The 20,730-nt window shown below is 31.9% G+C and overlaps 1 protein-coding gene across 10 annotated transcripts; it reads right to left on the minus strand.

The window, feature by feature from the left end:
* Positions 1 to 547: 547 nt before the first annotated feature.
* LOC114312669 (cuscuta receptor 1) lies at positions 548 to 20,004 on the minus strand. 10 transcript variants are annotated; one of them, XM_082887434.1, is made up of 12 exons: positions 19,549 to 20,004; positions 19,345 to 19,428; positions 19,138 to 19,212; positions 18,001 to 18,156; positions 13,167 to 13,229; positions 12,700 to 12,855; positions 6,430 to 6,495; positions 5,985 to 6,140; positions 5,111 to 5,176; positions 4,107 to 4,181; positions 2,971 to 3,117; positions 548 to 1,991 (listed from the first exon to the last, which is right to left on the minus strand). In XM_082887434.1, the coding sequence occupies exons 1-12, from the start codon at positions 19,982 to 19,984 to the stop codon at positions 625 to 627; spliced, it is 2,847 nt and encodes a 948-aa protein (XP_082743560.1). In that variant the 5' UTR covers positions 19,985 to 20,004; the 3' UTR covers positions 548 to 624. The 10 variants fall into 10 exon arrangements, with proteins under 10 accessions (XP_082743560.1, XP_082743551.1, XP_082743552.1 ...); XM_082887425.1 differs by having other exon boundaries at positions 548 to 2,864; positions 19,549 to 20,003; XM_082887426.1 differs by lacking the exon at positions 13,167 to 13,229 and having other exon boundaries at positions 548 to 2,864; positions 19,549 to 20,003.
* Positions 20,005 to 20,730: the final 726 nt, after the last annotated feature.

The raw sequence follows: 20,730 nt of genomic DNA on the forward strand, positions 1-20,730 counted from the left end.
ACAAAACTTAATTGATTGCAAGGAGTGAGTATAAGTTAAACTCCCCTTATATGCTAATCTAACAACGAACTATTAAATTTCGTCAATAAAAAAAAATAAAATTAAATGTACATTATACACTCACTTTTGGGATATGTTTACAAAGGTAATTGCTTGTACTGTGAATGTAAAAATTAAAAAAGAAAGCCTTGTCAACATGTAGTATGCGAGAATCGCTAAAAAAAATAAATAAAAACATAGAATACAATACGTGACAAGCTCTAGAGAGAATTGAAACAGTTTTGTGGCAACAAAATACACGAAATGAGATTAAAGAAAGCCTTCGCCAAGAGTTGTTCATACATCTCAATTCTATTGGTAGAAGTGTTAACATTCCACTTGAAATTCTAGTCTACTTCATAATGGGAATTTTCAATCAGGCACACCAATTTGTGTCATTGCATGATAATACTACAACATCTATGTTGATAGACATCTTGTTAAAACCCACAATTATAGGGCAACTTATTTAAACAAACTTTCCTTAAAAAAAAAAAATTTAGTAACATAGGTCAGACCCAAAAGTTAACATATATTTCATTTTCTCAGGTTCAAATTCAAGAACTTGCATCTTAATCAAGGAGATTACATACTTCTATTGCAAAAAAACTTCATAAAATTGTCCAAAAAGAAGTAGTACCAAGAGGTCATGCACATTTCAACAAGGTGAAACCAAGCTTGTCGCCAATGAGGATTTATGAACAAAACTGCAACAATCCCCAACAACACAATAATATATGAGACTAGAAAGCTGACATAGAAAACCTCCAGATCTATGAAACCACCGTCTTCAATCTCTCTATCCAGGCCTTTTGACATTGTTGATGTTGATACAGTTTTATTACAATTGGTTTGCAAGGGAAGTCCGCAGAGAAGGGGATTTCCCTCATAGCTACTTTCTTCAAAAGTTGCGAACTGAGCTTTTTGGTCTGGGGTCGCACCTGATAAGTTATTGTATGCCACACTAAAGACTTCTAACTTGTCCAATTCAATCAATTGAGAAGGGATCTTTCCATTCAATCTATTGTAAGAGAGATCCAAACTTTCTATTTGCTTTAGTTGTGAGAATGTTGATGGGATTGATCCGAATAAATTGTTATGAGACAAGTTTAGATCATGGATGTTGCTCAAGTTTCCCATTTCCAAAGGGATTTCCCCTGTTAACTGGTTACAAGAGAGATCAACTCCAGACATGTAGTCCAAAATATTGCCTTTATATGCATAGGATCCATGCTTTGTTGTGAACTCCACTTTTTGTTGGACATCCAAAGAGTGGACGCTAATACTTTCATATGCAATATCCACCGAATAATGGTCTTCTAGTGACTTTGACCCCTCAACAAAGTTCCACAATGCAAATGTTAAAACATATTCTTGAAATCTAGTTTCTAGAGAAGATTTTTCATGGGTAGTCTCAAAAGGTATTTCACGAAAACAAAGAGGTATGGGACCAGAAAAGTTATTTTCAGAAAGGTCCAATATGCTTAATTGTTTCAACTGGCATAACTGAACTGGAATTTCACCTTCAAAATTATTAAATTTTAAGAGAAAAATGCTCAACACATGAAGGCTTCCAATCCAACTGGGAATAGTACCATTCAGGTGGTTATCGCTAAGATCTAATGTCACTAAAGAAGGACTGTTGTAAAATGCATGTGTCATTGGACCGCTCAACTGGTTTCGGTTCAAGTGGACATGTTTTACTGTCAATTGGTTGAAGCAAGACGGTATAGAACCAGACAGGTTATTATCTGAAACATCTAAAAACTGAAGATAACTAAGTTTGCAAAACTCTACTGGAATAGGACCTTCAAAATGATTTGAGAACATAGCAATTCCCATCAGACTGGACATGTTCCCCATCCATCTTGGAAGCTTTCCATACATGTGGTTGTTGCTAATATCAAGTGCTTCCAAAGAAAGGGAAATAGATACACTATCTGGAAATTTGCCTGTGAAATGATTATTGTCCAAATATAAGTATGCCACTGTGGTTAAATTTACAAACGAAAGAGATATTTGGCCAGACAAATTATTGTTTGATAGTTTGAAGAAGAATAAATTGGGGCAACCAATTGTCAAATGCTTTGGTATCTGTCCAGACAAATTATTGTTAGATAAGTCCAAAATCTCCAAAAAGTGCATATCACCTAAAGAAGTAGGAATGTGACCTTGAATAACGTTTCTAGATGTTTTTAAATTCAGCAAATTTGGAAAGGTCGAACCTATATTTGTTGGAATTGGGCCCTCAAGATGATTGTCAGAAATATCAATTGAAATGACATGGGGATTACGATACGATGGCAATAGGAAAGGCCCAATAAGGGAGCAATTTATTAGATCAAAAACTTTCAATCGAGTATTATTTTCTAACAACCAAACTGGGAATGTTCTGACCGAGTTGTGTGATAGATCAATTATTCTGAGGTCATATTGGTAAAAGAGAAAATGTGGAAATTTCATACCAAGATTCTTTGATCCACAGTTTGATAAACTGAGAACCTTCAGTTGGAACTTAGGAATCCATGTTTGAAACTCAATTTGATCACTCAATTTGTTGTTGTCACCTAAAAATACCTTAAGCTTTGAATGGTTGCAAAATGAAATAAATGAGACTGGGATTTCGAAATGGTTATATGAAAGGCTAAGAAATTCCAGTGTTGGGAGATTACTAAGGGGAGATGAAGTAAGATTTCCAGTGAACTGATTGAAAGAGAGGTCCAATATTCGAATTGATGTTAAGTCTTCCAAACATGAGGGAAGCATTCCATTAAAAACATTCTCACTGAGATCCAACTCTTGGAGGTTAGAAAGTTCACACCAACCTGTGAAATAAAAGAAGTGATGCTTAGCTTAGACGTTTTATTTGCTTGGAGGCACATTCAAATCATAACACAATTAATCCAAGGAATATAATCAAATTGTGAATACCTTGGTTAGGTAGGCTTCCGTTAAGGCTAATATTCCGCAATGTCAGCACCCTTAGGGAGGACATTACTCCGACATTATGAAGAAAGATCTTGTCAATGGATGAATAATCCAAATACAACTCCTGTAAGTGTTTTAATCCATCCAACCCTGAAAGATGTAGCTAAAGAATTATTCATTAAAAATTATGTGCCATCAAAATATGATGATACCTTACATGAAAGTCACAAAGAATCTTCAAATATCAGATCATTGTGATAAGATGATGCATCATGTCCCAATACCTCAAATTTGAAATTTTGCGATATTAGTTACAAGGGAAAATTACACCCATGGTTTGTGCATTTGCCTCTTGTGTCACTTTGGTCCCTACACTCTTAATTGGCTCAAATTTGACAGAAAATTATCACTGAATTGGTTGAGATTAACTCACTGACTTAAGTACGTTTATATGTTTTCTCTTAAAATTATGACACATGTCACTTATGTACGTATTTTTCATAAAAAAAATGTTAAGAGTTGGACCAAATTGAGGTAAAGTTATAAATTCAGTGTCAAAATTGAGCCAATTAAAATTACAGAGACCAAAATGATAAAAGAATCAAAATACATGGGCTACTGTTGTAATTTACCCTACTTACAAACTATTGTGGTTATGTTAGGAAGGGATGCACTGTAATAAAAGTCTTAATTACGAATTATTTTGGTTACATTACAACCTAATGTGGTTATGTTATATACATTAAGAAATTATGAGTTATTGTAGTTATGTAATATACATTAAGAAATTATGAACTATATGGTGAGAAAATTTATGAATCATTGTGGTTTTGTTACAAAACAATTGTATTATAGCCTTTCCCAAACATAACAGATCTAATAGAGCCTACTGTTATTATATAATGAAAATGCTACATGTACTAACGTGGCATGCAGCATAAAACTTGAGAATTTAAAATGGGATCCAATAAATAAATTAACATGATAGGAGCCACGTCAATTTGAATAAAATGTTTATAATTTTTTTTTTTATAATACTACTCTGTACAAAATCTTGAAAAAACGTTGTGAGCTCATTTTGTAAAGCACTGTGGACTTAAGTGAATTAATGTCAATTCCAAGTAAGCTTAAGTTCTCACCATTATTAGTAACTAGTCCTTTCAATTCATTCCCTCGGAGGTTCAACATCTTTAGCTTGCTTAAACTCTTCAAACCTGTTGTGTGAAAAAAACAATATTGTAAATATATGATCTTGCTTGTAAATTTTTGGGCAAAATTCATTTTATTCCTATGTGGTTTGAATTTGGAGCACTTTACCCTCTAAACTGCAATAGTTACACCTTACCCTCTCTTGAATTTTGGACTAAATTGCAATAGTTACTTTTTCTGTTAAAATTGACAGAAGATGTAATGCACTTGCCAAATTTGAGAGTGGGCATATTTTTTTGGTTGAAAATAAAGTAAAATCAAAATGCAAAAAGTCATTTTTACCCAACTTCTCCATTCATCCTTTCATCTTCATCGTCTACCTTCAAACCTAAAAAAACTCTCTTATTGGGGTTAGTTATATGTAGAGTTTCAATTACTGGATATATATTATCATTGGTGTATATATGTATAGTTTTTATAATATACTTTTAGTTTTTTTATTTTTTTTCTTAAGTGAGATTACTCTGTGTATATATTTTTTAAGAAAAATTATAATTCAGTGATAGTTTTACAAAATTATTATAAATTCATAAAAAAAATTTAAGACTTTAATTATTGATGTACATAAATTTTACCATTAATTTAAAATTATTTATAAAACTTTACATTGAATAGTAATTATCCTTATTTTTTATTCATTAAAATTAATGGTGGTGGTTGGGTTGAATGCAACTGTGATACTGATTTACGTCCATTAACAAAGAAAGATGAGGAAGATAAGGAAGTGAGTATAGTGGTCTTTTTCTATTTTTTTTGTTAATAGAGTTAATAGTGTGGTTTAGTCTAAAATCACAAAGGAATTATTTGTCTATATTTAAATTATAAGGGGGTAAAATGTTCCGAGCTCAAACTACAATGAGGTAAAGTGAATTTTTCCCTAAATTTTTTTCTACTTGGAAAAAGAGAATACAACCACTGAAACCTTCACCATTACCTTTTATGCTGTCTATGTGATTTGCACTCAAGTCCAGCTCCTCTAAGTTGCTCGTATTATGGAATTCTAAAATGAAAAGAAAAATATTAAAAAAGAAACAAAAATTGAGTAAATCTAAAGCCCTATTGGTTTATAAATTCAGCAGGACATACCTTTATGTAATAAATTCAATCTCAATCAAGACTTACTCTTTTGGTCTTATTATGGTTTTTTGTTGAGTTTGACTATTAAGAAATTGGGTAATTATTCAATATTTTGGAAATATCACGTGATCTTTGTGCATGTGGTGTTCCTAACTAATGATATAACTAAAAATTTTACAAATGAGACAATGTTGACCTATATTTGTTAAATAATTGGAAGATAAGGAATGACTCACCTAGTGTATTTTGGGATTTCACATTGTCAGGAGCACCACATAGAAAATGTCACATGGTACTCTAACACTACCTAATAAATTTTTTTTTTCCCCCACAATTTTGTCTAAGACATGTAGCATTGCTTATATGGTGTTTCAAACCAATCATGTAGTAAAAAATTTTACAAGTGGAATATGTTGACTAATCTTTGTTAGGCAGTTAACGATAAAAAATTACTCATTTAGTGTGTATTGTGATTGTTTATTTGCCAAAAATACCACGTAAACAATATCTCCGAAAATATTTAATAATTTTTCCTAACATTGGTCATAACAAACAACGATGAAGAACATATATAAACAACCTAGGGAATCTTCAAAGGGATTGTCTACCAATCCTAGTAGGTGGTGGAACACATGGATATTGTGCACTTGTTCATGTGGTTACCAACTCATTTTGATGCTAGAAAGATTGTCTCGTTGTGAACATGTGAAGTGTTTTATTATTAGAATTACCTCCTATATCAATTAATCCATTCAAATTGATGCCCCGTAAGTTTAAAGTCTTGAGTGATGAGAGAACACAAAGAGATGGTACGATTCCACTATTGAATGAATTGTAGCTCAAATCAAGTAGCTCCAGCTTGCCTAACACATATGGTCTTTCAAAACCTGCAAAAATCAATTTCCATTTCAAGTCACCACCATCCTCACAAACTAAAAGGAAACGCAAAATTGTTATGAAATCCATCCTGTTTATTAAAAAATAAAAAATAAAATAGTTAGTTTATTTACTAAGAAACTTGGAGAGCTTCATTTGGGATAATGATATACAAACATTATTTTTGTACAAAACATGTTGTGTGAAATAATATTATAAATATATTGCCTTTAAATCTTTTTTAGCTCGGCAAATGAGAGTACAACCTCTAAAAACTTTTGCGAAATCACTATTGTATACCTTTTATATCTTCTATTGAATTGCGACCCAAATCCAGCTTCTCTAAGTTGTTTATATTGCGGAATTCTACAATGAAAAAGAAAAAAAGAAAAAGAATTGAGTGTAAATCTGATCATATTTGTTGTATGAGTCATATTAAACTTCATTTGGGGCAAAATGAAGTTTACGTCAGCAACTTCCATTTGATTATAGACTACAACTAACGACGGGGTGAAATTGATTCAAAATCAAATAGATTAAGTATAAAATTGATATTTTAAAAGAACATGAGTTCAATTAATTTTTGAATGATAATTTAGAAGGCACAATGAAGTTTTCTCCTTACAATATAGTTAAATTACATTTAGCATCCTTACATTTTCATCAAAATCTCACTTTAATTGATTTACTTTCAATTGTAATAGTAAGTGGCGTCTCCAAAAATTTGTAGAGATAAGGTCACCTTGCATGTTCAAGTTCCACAAATTCTAAAAACTAGAAAAAAACATTTACACTAACCAACATTTAAGCCTTGTTTGAAAACTTGACTTTTAGGTTAAAAAAAGCTAAAAGTTTTTTATTTATTTTTTATTTAAAAAAAGTACAAAAACAAAAAAGTTAAAAAACTGCTACAAAAGCAAGTCATAAGTACCAGTCAACACGTTTTTTCATTCAACTAAAAAAAGGCATTACCAAATTCATTTTACTCATTTCATCTTATAAAACAATTAAAAAATTAAAAAATTATTAAAAAAACCGAACCCAAAACGATGCCCTAAACTTTTCAACCTTTTTATGACTAAATTTCTCAAATTTAAGTAAAATAAACGCAAAAATATTGTACTATTTGTCTGAACAACAAATAATATAAACTTTTACACTTACATTTGATGAGGTTTTATTTTTTAGAACTATTGCATAATAACTTCATTGTTAATAATGTCAAGCACATTTTCTTGTATATATGTAATTAAAAAATTATTCATTCATTGATGTCAAACTATACAATGAGGTCCCTTAATTTTAATAAGATTAAATCATATTAAATAAAATATTAATAATTTAAATAGTTGTTCTATTAAGAGTTTTTGATAGGTTGACGGGTGATGGAACCCCATCAACCCTAAGCTAGTGTCGCCCCCGGTAATAGTCAAACCCTACATTTTTTATCAATTTGCAATATCACCTTTCTATCTATTTGTCATTAACGAAGTTTATAGAACTTGTCATTTGAAACCCACGTGACATTCTTTTTTTTTTTCTGGTTAGCACTCTTACACTTTTACTAAAATCTCACTTTAGTCTTTACTTTCACCAAAATCTCACTTTAATCCTTCAACTTTTAATTTATGCTAGCTTATTAATGATAAATGGATAAAGCGGGTGAGATTTTTTTTTCTTCTTTTTTGAACAGTTAAAAAGAACTTTATTGATAAAATTTAGAGTACACTATACAAAGATCAAAAGGGGAAGAGAGCACTAAGCATCAAAGCTAGCAATTCCATTCCAACTAGGTTGACACCGAAAAATGAGCCCTATCACTTGCTAAGGCACAACCCCACTAGTTGGATAAAGTGTTTTGATTTGGTCTCCCAACTTAATTTTGTCTACCTTTCTGGCTAAACTAAGGGTAAAGCTTGAAAACTATATATACACATCATCAAAAATTGAGGAAAAAAAAAAAGAAAAAAAAGAAAAGAAAAGTCAATATCTCTGGAGAGGAATATTCACATTATTATAATAAAATGTAATTTTTGTGACGCAGGAAAAAAAATTTGTCTCCCAAAGCTTATATTCTATAATAAATGAGATCCTTGCCAAATTTTCTGTTGATAATTATTTTGGCAATTTTTTTTATTTTTTTATTTTTCTTGTAATACATCACCCAATATATTTTCATATATAAGCATTCGCTTTTTGTTGATGTGTGTTTATGATTTTTATGTTTTGCTCTTAGTTTAAATAAAGAAAGACAAAATAGGTTAGAGGACCAAATTTTTTTATCAGTGTGGGAGCCAAATAAAAAAATCAACTTCAAACTGGTCCTTTCAATTGGGTCGTATAAGTACAAAGCCCAGTGAGCTAGGGATCGTTGCCGAGTAGGCATTGAGGCCCACGTGGGAAGCCGAGTTAAATATTCCGGCCATGTGCCAAAACCAACTAATCCGGAGTAATCGGAAGGGTCCTATTGGACCAAACTGTGGCTCATCCCATAAAAGCATGATGAGATGGTGGGAGCCAAGAGAAAAAACAAAAAAAAAAAAACTACAAAAGAGAAAGGCAGACTCTTAAGAAATATAAAATACCAACTACCCACACGTAAAAATTGACTAAGGTCAAGTTTGGCATACATAAAATAATCTATCTTTTTATTTTTTTATCTTTTTTTCATCACATTATCTCTCTATTTTTTTACACATTTTTTCGTAAAAAAACAAAAAATATACTTATTTAGGTCATCCCAAACAATCCCTAAGTCGTGTTAATTCTGACACCATTGATCGGAATTGTTTATCTGTTTTAGGTCACATTGTGAGGATCTTTTAGGTTCCTCAGAATTCGAGAAGTATTTCTAAACTCATATCTCCACAACCAGCAAAATAAATATTTCATTAAAAAATATGAAATTAAAAATATAGGAAGATGCAATGTATCAAAAGATGCAATGTATCGAAAGAAAGAGATTAGAAATTATAAATTACCGCTACTCGCATCCATATAATCAATCTCTTGGCCGAGAACCACCCACCTTCCGTGGCCGAAAAACTCCCTAGGCTGAAAACCGTGGCCGAAACTACACCCATGGCCGAAAACCACCCCTCTCCCACCTATTAAACAACCAAGAGGCACCACCCATACCCAAAAAACCACCTCTCCCACCTGTCAAACACCTCCCTGAACCGAACCAGCTGGCACCGAAACACCACTTCCATGGCCTAAAACCTCCCAAGATTTAACACCTCCCATGGCCTCCATCCATGGCCGAAAATCACCACCCATGGCCAACCCCAAAGACCCATGCCTCCTACATCCTCCTAATCTTCAACCACCCATAGCCGTGAGCCCCCATAGAACTGAGATCACTGACCTCCTCTTTGCCGAACAACACCTGATCTGAGACCACTGACCTCTTTGCCGAACAAACTCCTACATTCGAACACACCCATGGCCAAAAAACTTCCAATACCGAACAACCAAGCACACATCGCAGAGAAGCGCCCAAAACTAGATCACCATACACCCACCGATAGAAGACCCGAAAGAAGATCCATGGCCAAACACCATAGATCAAAACACACCTAGGCAAAATCTATAGATGTCGGAAAAACTAATATCGTGGGAAAACTTTGGGGATTCAAGTTAAAAATGAGAGAAAACAACAATCACACACAAAGGAAGCGAGGCCAGCCGACTGCCATGGCCACAGGCAGCAGCCAGCCTGCCAACGGTAAGACCCGGGATGGAGGTTTTTAGAGAGAGAGAGAGAGAGAGAGAAGAAGCATGGATAGTTTTGTAATTTTGGTTAGAGGATCAAATTAAAACACTTTGTACACTTTAAATACTAAATTGCCATGATCTATATATTAAGAACTAAAATAACACAAATATTTTATTTTAGGAATTAAAATAGTGAAATTTTAATTGAATTTCTATATTTATCCTTCAATTTAATGGTATATATAAATTAAATTTGATTGGAGGACGAAATCAAAATAATTTTAATACATTGGAAACTAAACGGATACAATTTTAACAGAGAATCAAAATCACACAAACTCCATACATTAGAAACTAAAATAGTAACCATCTCAACCTTGGGCACTTACTTTTTTGGTGCTATGGTTTTTTTTTGTCGAGTCCAACTATCATAAAATTGAATAATTAATAACTATTTAATAATTTAAAAATATTATATGACGTTGAATCACATGGTATTTTAAGGCAATACATAGGCTTTGTTTGATTAGAATAAATAATAGTGAGAGGATTAACAATTCATGGAATCAGTGAAAGATTGGTTATCCAATTAGATTAGTTGGATAAATAATCCCCTCTTTTTCACGTTTGTTTTGCAATAAATATTGAAATATATAATACCAATTATATGTTTATTTTGTATTATTTGTTATAAGATTAAAAAATTCACCAATTTTGTTGAATAAAATGTCCATTGAAATCTAATTTGAATAATAAAAATTACAATCAAACGTTGTGAATTTCATGGATTGATAATCATAATCCTACGTTATAATTTGTCCAATAAAAATAGCCCATAAAACTTACATTGATGCTGCCAAGATTGTCCATATTGATGCTGAAAAGGTTGTTTTAGTTGTGAATAGGTGAAACATTTTAAATAAATATGCTCTGCATCCATTTCTTCATGAATATACTCGGCATCCATTTTTGTTTTAGAAAGCTCTATAGTCATTTTCTTTGATGTATGAGGGTTTGGTTTTTCTATAAAATAATAGATGGTAAGGAAAATAGATAGAGGGAAAATTGATGGTTAATTTTGGAGGGAAATATTTAGAGAAGAAAATGAACGTTTGTGGTTGGAGTTTGAATGAATAGTGACATACTCTCTATTTACTTTTTGAATAAAAAAATTTATTTTCATCCTCTTGGTGAGAGGATTAGGCTAGAGATGCTCTTAGGGCCAAGTAGGCTTAGATTTGTTCAAAAGCCTCAGATCGAAAAATAGAGGTCATTTCTTATGGCTTCCTCGTCTTGCACTCTCACGTTTAATGCCACATCCAGTATAATCTCGCCAGTGTTCCCTTCGGATCTCACCTCGCCTTACTCAACCACTACGCCGGATCTTCAATCCTCACTCCCGAGGCCGATCCCTCCTGTACTGTTATCGTGATTCCTATTCGTGAAGTGAACATCAATCTCATTTGAGGTACATATACTTTTTTCTCTTCAATTTGAAGATTTACGCGTTAAAGGTTAGGAATTGTGTTTGATACATATTTGAAGTACTCATTCAGTTGCCAATTGATAGCTAATGAAATCATTTTTTAAGTTTAAAGTTTGAATAAGCTTTTGATTACACTTAATATTAGGCGAAAATATGATTACAAGCTGAATAGAATAAAATTTGGAAGCTTGGTATGGTATAAAGGTTTTTGTTGATGAAAATTGTTGGAATTTGTCTGTCAGTGGATTTTTTTGGCACAATTACAACTAGAAGCGTAAGTCAGTTGATTTATTGGAATTTTTGCTTGAAATGGAATGAAGTAAGAAATACTATGGTAGTAATTTCAGAAGAAGTTAGGGAAATTTTTAAATTTTTTGTCATCTCTCTCTCTCTCTCTCTCTCTCTCCTTTGGTGTTTACAGATTGTGTTTGTTTGGAAAAAGTTATGGTTGGAGGAGGGACAGTGGCTGTGAAGAGGCATCACAAACAGATTTGTTCATCTCTTGCTCATTCCCCCTCTTCCATGGGTCTCTGATCCAGATCTGTTGAATTCCAGAGATCATTTTTTTTTTGGTTAAACAGATTGAATTTTTTTTGGATGATTGTTATTGTTGATATTGATGTTGATGTTGATGATTGTTGTTGTTGATGAACAAATAAAGATAAAAAAATTAAACAGATAGAATTTGAACATATAATAAATTTGGACAGATATAATTTTATTTGAACAAATATTTAAACAAATAAGGAAAATTTGAATTGAAAAGATTAACAAATTAAACAGATAGTGTAAAAAATTGAACAGATCGGAAAATTTTTGAACATATAAGAAAAAAATTGAACAGATTGGAAAAAAATTTGATCAGATGAGAAAAAAATTTGAACAGATAATCAACGAAAGTCAATCGATAAAAAAAGTCAACAAATAAATTAAAGGGTAAAATTAAAAAAAAATGTCATTTAAAACAAATGAAATGACTTTTCACCAAACTATTTAACAAAAGGTGGATCTCTCTAACTTAGATTTATCACTAATTTACTCTTTAATTCCCCACAAATTTGGTGTAAGGCATGTAGCATTGCTTAAAACCAATTACGTTGCAAAAATTTTTACAAGTGGAACATGTTGACTAACTTTTTTTTAGGTAATTGAAAGATAAAGAAATTTTCCTAACATTGATCCTAACAAACGACAATAAAGAACATATATAAACAACATAGGGAATCTTCTAAGGAATTGTCTATCAGTCCCAGTAGATGTAGAATACATGGATATTGTGCACTTGTTCGTGTGGTTACCATTCAATTTTGAAGCTTGAAAGATTGCCTTTGGTTGTGAATATGTGAAGAGTTTTATATTGGACTTACCTCCTATATCAATTGATCCATTCAAACGGTTTCCATATAGGGATAGAGTTTTGAGTGGTGAGAGCACACCAAGAGATGGTAGGATGCTATTATTGAATGAATTCAAATCCAATCTAAGTAGTTCCAGCTTGCCTAACACAGATAGTCGTTCAAAACCTGCAAAAATCAATTTCCTTTTCAAGTCACCACCATCTGTACAAACTAAAAGGAAACGCAAAATTGTTATGAAATTCTTTATATATATATATATAGAGAATAGGTAGTTTGTTTATTAAGAAACTTGGACAGCTTCATTTGGGTTTGGGATAATAATGTATCCAAACATTATTTTTGTACATAACTTCTTGTGTAAAATAATATTATAAGCGAACAATATTGCCTGTAAATCTTTTTCAACTAGGAAAATGAGAGTACAACCTCTAAATACTTTTTTTTTTTTTTTTTTTTTTATAATCACGATTGTATACCTTTTATATCTTCTATATAATTTGCAATCAAATCCAGCTCCTTTAAGTTCATATTGCAGAATTCTACAATAAAGAAGGAAAAAGAAAAAGAATTGAGTGTAAATCTAATCATATTTTATTTATGAGTCATATGAATAACAGTCCATTGCATTGTCAATAAAAGAAAGTGCCAAAATAATTGTCACTGTAATGGCCAATGGGTTTCATTTATTAGGAAAAAATTTCATAAAACTAGACTTCGTTTGGAATGTGTGTTGGTTTTTTAATTTTTTGACTTTTTAACTATTTTAACCTGGGGTTAAAAAGTCTCGTTTGAGATTTTTTTTTTTTTTTTGACTTTTTGATTTTTGTGAGAGAAAAAATGAAATGATTATGGTTTAGATGTGACATTTTATCTTATTGAATTTTTAACCTATTTTGTCTTTTTCTGACTAAAATAACAAAACAAACTCTCAAACCCACATACAGTTTTTTTGTCACAATTTTTCATTGCAAAAATGTTTTTTCGTGTAGTACATCAACTAATATTTATGCATATACATAAATATAATAAAAGTAACATGTATGTACATTTTGGGTGACCAGGAATAGTTCACGAAACATGATCGTATTTTTTTTAATATTTTTTTTTTGTGGCTTTTTGTGTTTTTTATTTTATTTTATTTTTTTATTTTCATGTTTACTTTGATTCAGATGAAGAGAGACACATAGGCTCAAAGACCAAATTTTGACACTTTTTATACTTTGAGAACTAAATTGATATAATCTAAATATTAAAAATTGAAACGATACAAATCTCATACTTTGGAGACAAGAAGAGTACCTTTTTAATTGAATTTTTATATTTACCTTTTTTATTTATTTATAACATCTACAAATATAATTAGGTTGGGGATCAAATCAAAATATTTTTTTATATATTAAAAATTAAATTGATACAAATCTCAAAAACCGATCTACATAAGTGTTTTTCTTCATATTGTTTTTGCATTTGAGTCATATTGTAATTTTCACTTTCAATCACAGTCCTTACAGAAGCCAAGTGGGTAAATTTTAGAAAAACAAAATTGAAAATGTAGGATTCAAATTATTCAAATTAAAATTATGAGAATTAAAGCAATACTTCACTCAAACTAAAAGACTAGTGGTATAATTTATCCAAAAATATTTTACCCAATTATACGTAACTGAACACCAAAAATTTAGGAAAAAAATATTTTCCATGTAAACAAACAAAACCTTAGAAAATAAAAAGGTAACTAACGCTTGTTTATAAATTTGGCAGACTATCTTATGTATTAGATTCCATTTCAATCCGAGGGACTTACTCTTTTCGTGCTATGGTTTTTGTCGAGTCCAACTGTCATGAAATTGGATAATTGATAATTATTTAATAATTTTATAATATTATATGACATTATTCATGTGATGTTTAGAGATATTATCCACTACTCCGAACAGCTTGCAGAACACATGGAACTCACATTGGTGATAGAAAGATTGTCTAGTTGTAAACATATGAAGTATTTTATTATTGGACTTACCTCTTATATCAGTATCAATTGATCCATTCAAATTGTTTTCCCATAGGCATAAAGTCTTGAGTAATGAGAAAACACCAAGAGATGGTAGTATGTAATTATTGAATGAATTGTCTCTCAAATCAAGTACCTCCAGCTTGTAATCCGTTCAAAACTTAATATTTACATGTGATTTATTCTATTTATTAAAAAAAAAAATCAAAAAATAGTTTATCCGTTTACTAGAAACTTAGAAATCTTCATTTGGGATAATGATTACAAACATTATTTTTGTACAAACTTCTTGTGTGAAACAATATTGTAAATGAAAAATCTTACCGACAAATCCTTTTTAACTTCCAAAATGAGAGTACAACCTCTACAAAAATTCTCCATTATGCACCTTTTTTTGTTTTCTATTGAATTGCCACCAAAATTCCGCTCTTCTAAGTTGCTCATAAAAAAATAAAAATAAAAAAAAGAAGAAGAATTGAGTGTACATCGGGTCCTAATTATTTTATGAGTTGTATAGGATTGTGTCAATTTACCTTTCTGGCTAAACTAAGGGTAAAGTTTGAAAACTATATATAGACATCATCAAAAATTGAAGAAAATAAAAAAAAAGAAAAGCCTATCTCTGGAGAGGAATATTCAAATTATTATAATAAAATGTAAATTTTGTGACGCGGAAAAAAAAAATTGTCTCCCAAAGCTTATATTCTACAATAAATGAGATCCTCGCCAAATTTTCTGTTGATACTTATTTTGGCAAAAAAATTTTTTTTCTTGTAAAACGTCATCCAATATATTTTCATATATATGCATTTGCTTTTTGTTGACGTGTGTTTATGATTTTTATGTTTTGCCCTTAGTTCAAATAAAGAAAGACAAAATAAGTTAGAGGAACAAATTTTTTAATCAGTGTGGGAGCCAAATATAAAAAATCAACTTCAAACTGATCCTTTCAATTGGGTCGTGTAAGTTCAAAGCCCAATGAGCTAGGGATCGTTGCCGAGTAGGCATTGAGGCCCACATGGGAAGCCGAGTTAAATATTCAGGCCATGTGCCGAAACCAACTAATCCGGAGTAATCGGAAGGGTCCTATTGGACCAAACTGTGGCTCAACCCATAAAAGCACGATGAGATGGTGGGACCAAGAGGAAAAACAAAAAAAAAAAAAAAGACTATAAAAGAGAAAGGCAGACTCTAAGAAATATAAAATACCGATTATTCACACGTAAAAATTGACTAAATCGTGTTAATTCCGACGCCATTGATCGGAATTGTTTATCTGTAACATTGCGAGGATCTTTTGGGTTCGTCAGAATTCGAGGAGTATTTCCCATAACATTGCGAGGATCTTTTGGGTTCGTCAGAATTCGAGGAGTATTCCCCACAATCAGCAAAATAAACATTTCGTTCAAAAATATGAAAGTAAAAATATAGAAAGACGCAATGCATCGGAAGATGCAATGTATCGAAAGAAAGAGACTAGAAATTATAAATTACCGCTAGTGACATCTATATAACCAATCTCTTGGCCGAGAACCACCCTCCTTCCATGGCCGAAAAACCCAAGGCCGAAAAACTCCCTAGGCTGAAAACCGTGGCCAAAACTACACCCATGGCCGAAAACCATCCCTCTCCTACCTATTAAACAACCAAGAGGCACCACCCATAGCCAAAAAACCACCTCTCCCACCTGTCAAACACCTCCCTGAACCGAACCAGCCGGCACCGAAACACCACTTCCATGGCCTAAAACCTCCCAAGATTTAACACCTCCCATGGCCTCCATCCATGGCCGAAAATCACCACCCATGGCCAACCCCAAACACCCATGCCTCATACATCCTCCTAATCTTCAACCACCCATAGCCGACAGCCCCCATAGAACTGAGATCACTGACCTCCTCTTTGCCGAACAACACCCGATCTGAGACCACTGACCTCTTTGCCGAACAAACTCCTACATTCGAACACACCCATGGCCAAAAAACTTCCAATACCGAACAACCCAGCACACATCGCAGAGAAGCGCCCAAAACTAGATCACCATACACCCACCGATAGAAGACCCGAAAGAAGATCCATGGCCAAACACCATAGATCAAAACACACCTAGGCATAATCTATAGATGTCGGAAAAACTAATATCGTGGGAAAACTTTGGGGATTCAAGTTAAAAATGAGAGAAAACAACAATCACACACAAAGGAAGCGAGGCCAGCCGACCGCCATGGCCATAGGCAGCAGCCAGCCGGCCAACGGTGAGACCCGGGATGGAGGTTTTTAGAGAGAGAAAGATAGAGGAAGCATGGATAGTTTTGTAATCTTGGTTAGAGTATCAAATTGAAACACTCTGTACACTTTAAGGCCTCGTTTGGCATAATCTATATAATCCATCTTTTTATTTTTTTATCTTTTTTCTATCACATCACCTCTCTATTTTTCTGCACATCTTTTCGTAAAAAGACAAAAAGTACACTTTTTTAGGACATCCCAAACCAACCCTAAATACTAAATTGCCATGATTTATATATTAAGAAATAAAATAACACAAATATCGTATTTTAGGAATTAAAATAGTGAAATTTTAATTGAATTCCTATATTTACCCTTAAATTTAATGGTATCTATAAATTGAATTTGGTTAGAAGACGAAATCAAAATAATTTTAATACATTAAAAACTAAACCGATATAATTTTAACAGAGAACCAAAATCACACAAACTCCATGCATTAGAAACTAAAATAGTAACCATTTCAACCTTGGGCACTTACTCTTTTGATGCTATGGTTTTTCGACTATCATAAAATTGAATAATTAATAACTATTTAATAACTTTAAAATATTATATGACATTGAATCACATGGTATTTTAAGGCAACACATAAGCTTTGTTTGATTAGAATAAATAATAGTAAGAAGATTAACAATTCATGGAATCAGTGAAAGATTGGTTATCCAATTAGATTAGTTAGATAAATAATCCCTTCTTTTTCACGTTTGTTTTGCAATAAATATTGAAATATATAATACCAATTATATGTTTATTTTGTATTATTAGTTATACAATTAAAAAATTTGCCAATTTTGTTGAATAAAATGTCCATTGAAATCTAATTTGAATAATAAAAATTACAATCAAACGTTGTGAATTCCATGGATTGATAATCCTAATCCTATGTTATAATTTGTCCAATAAAAATAGCCCATAAAACTTACATTGATGCTGCCAAGATTGTCCATATTGATGCTGGAAAGGTTGTTTTAGTTGTGAATAGGTGAAACATTTTATACTGGACTTACCTCCTATATCAATTGATCCATTCAAACTGTTTGCAGATAAGGATAAAGTCTTGAGTGATGAGAGCACACCAAGAGATGGTAAGATGCTATTATTGAATGAATTCTGATCCAATATAAGTAGTTCCAACTTGCCTAATACAGATTGTCTTTCAAAACCTGCAAAAATCAATTTCCATTTCAAGCCACCACCATTCTCACAACTAAAACAACACGTAAAATGAACATGTATTCCATTTTATTAAAAAAATATAAAAACAAAAATGGGTAGTTTGTTTAAAACTCAGGCCTCGTTTGGGAACAGGTTAATTTAGTAATTTTTTGACTATTTGGCTAAAATATGAGCTAAAAAAAATTAGTATGTTTCGGATGACTTTTTTGACTTTTTACGAAAAGATGCGCAAAAAATAGAGAGAAAAAAAAATCTTTGACTTTTTTGTATGGGTTGTTGGCTTTTTGACTTTTTTAGTAACTTTTTGACTAAACGGGAGGTTCCCAAACGAGGCATAATGATCTACAAACATAAATTTTCTATCGAAATTTCATATAAAACAGTGTGGCCTGTTGTGATCTTTTTATTACATGCCAAAACATCTATCATTGTGGCTCATAATTACGAACATATTATGTAAAATTTTTAGTAAATTTTTTGGGGCCCTAACATTTTTGCACAAATGAGTCCATTTCTGCTGTTCAACAAATGTTGCATAGTATGACAAGTAGCAGATGGGATAAATCAGGTGATGGACCCATAAATCATAAATCATATACAAAGATTGAGTGTTTAAAAAAACAAACTTTATCATCATAAAATAAATAAATAAATAAAATATACAAACTTTATTTTTCAAAAAAAAAAAACTAATTCGCTAGAATCATTAATTCGGCCACCATCCGAGGAGTTTGTTTTTAATTTTGGGTTGGGCAAGGAAGGGTGTTGTCCGAATCCATCACGAGTCCTATTTCAATCATTCAAATGGTTTATTTTGTATGTCACTTCATGTATATAATCATAATTTATTTAATTTATCGCATTTATTCTAAAAAATAGAGTTAAAAAAATGTGTTTTTGAAACTAGAGCATCTATATTTTTTTCGGTTCATTATTTTCTTCATATTGAAGTGGTATTGTTATCATACCTGAGTGAGTTATGAAACCATCCAACTGATTATAGCTAATATCAAGCTGCTCCAAGTTATTCAAACCTTTAAGATCTGGTCTCGAGTCAAGAAAATAAAAGTATTAATTAGTTGGAAACCAAGGAAACCTGCTTATTTTTGAATTCTTACACTAGTCTCAAACTCTCAGTTAAGAATGAAAAGAAATAGACTTTAATTTAAACTCACCATTAATATGAATAGTTCCCTTCAAATAATTAGAAGTTAGATTTAGAGACTTTAGAGATGTTAATTCACCCAACTTCTCAAAACCTGTAAAACAGTCAATAATGTATATCATAGCATAGGCCACAACGTGATTTCTGGAAATATTGTCAAAAAGAAAACAATAGAGTAGACTTGTTCGGTTGCTATTCTAGTAATCAAAAAAACCTTCATTCTCAAGCCAACCCGCTAATCCATTGTATGATAAGTCGAGACTTTCAAGTTCTTCAAATGGAAGAAACATGGAGGCATTCATATACCAATCTCTTAAGTTCCAATAATAATAATAATAATTCTCTGCGGAATTGAGTGAGAGTTGGATCACTCGCCCTGTTGTAGCGTTGCACTTGACTCTTTCCCACTTACAGCAATCAGTCGTCGTTTCACCCTCCCAAGCCTCCACCCACATTGGGAGGACATTGCTGTGTTTGATGGAATAAGCTTTTAGTTGCAGAAGAGCAACCCTCTCATGCTCCAAACACCCATAGCACTCACTAGCCAAAACCAACAACATTACCCACAACCACACCAACCTCATCTCTATAAACATCATGATACACCTATTTCTTCTTTGCATGTTCTGCACAAACTCAGAATTGCACATTTAGCACCCAAGTGGTCTGAGTCTTTATAAAGGCACTAAAAGCACCATCATACTCTGGGCCCTCCCACTTATTGATTTGACTAATATTTGTGGAAAAATTAAAACAAACTCTCTCCTCAATATGAATTACTAAAAGCACCATCATACTCTGGGCCCTCCCACTTATTGATTTGACTAATATTTGTGGAAAAATTAAAACAAACTCTCTCCTCAATATGAATTAAGCGGTTGGCCGGCCTTGATTAACTGTAAACGTGAAATCGCAATATATAGTAAGTAAATTATCATTTGTCTCTTAATCATTTAATAAAAGTGAATTATCATGTATTACTTGAAATTTTTTTCAATACGTTGTAGTCTAATTATCCCCCTTATCAGGTGGGTTTTGGGATTTAAAATTCCCACATATTACCACTACTAATATATAAATAAATAAATAAATAATTATAAGGGGAAATTACAAACAAAAAAGAAAAAAGAAAAAAAGCAAGCAAACAAACAAACAAACCAGCCTCAATGTTTAACCCTTAACCTTTGTAACAAATTAAGTCTCGAGTTTTTAATTTTATCAATCTAAATCCTAATCTTTTGATTTAGGGCAAATTACATATACCTCCCTCGAGATTTAGCTACATTACAAACACCTCCCTGAGATTTCAGAAATTACAGATACCCCCTGAGGTTTATATTTTCATAACAAATTGTCCCCTGAGGTTTATATTTTTATAACAATTTGTCCCCGAATT

The sequence above is a fragment of the Camellia sinensis genome, chromosome 9, assembly GCF_055761805.1.
Source record: "Camellia sinensis isolate YWXY chromosome 9, ASM5576180v1, whole genome shotgun sequence".
Taxonomy (NCBI): domain Eukaryota; kingdom Viridiplantae; phylum Streptophyta; class Magnoliopsida; order Ericales; family Theaceae; genus Camellia; species Camellia sinensis.

Bases quoted from the DNA above. Each gene is read 5' to 3' on its own strand.
- LOC114312669 (XM_082887425.1), bottom strand. From the start codon at position 19,984: ATGTGCAATTCTGAGTTTGTGCAGAACATGCAAAGAAGAAATAGGTGT. The intron at 5,177-5,984 runs GTAATTCTAATA...TTTTCATTTTAG, and splicing joins TGGATTAATTGATATAGGAG to AATTCCATAATACGAGCAAC. The intron at 2,865-2,970 runs GTATTCACAATT...TTTATTTCACAG, and splicing joins CGGAAGCCTACCTAACCAAG to GTTGGTGTGAACTTTCTAAC.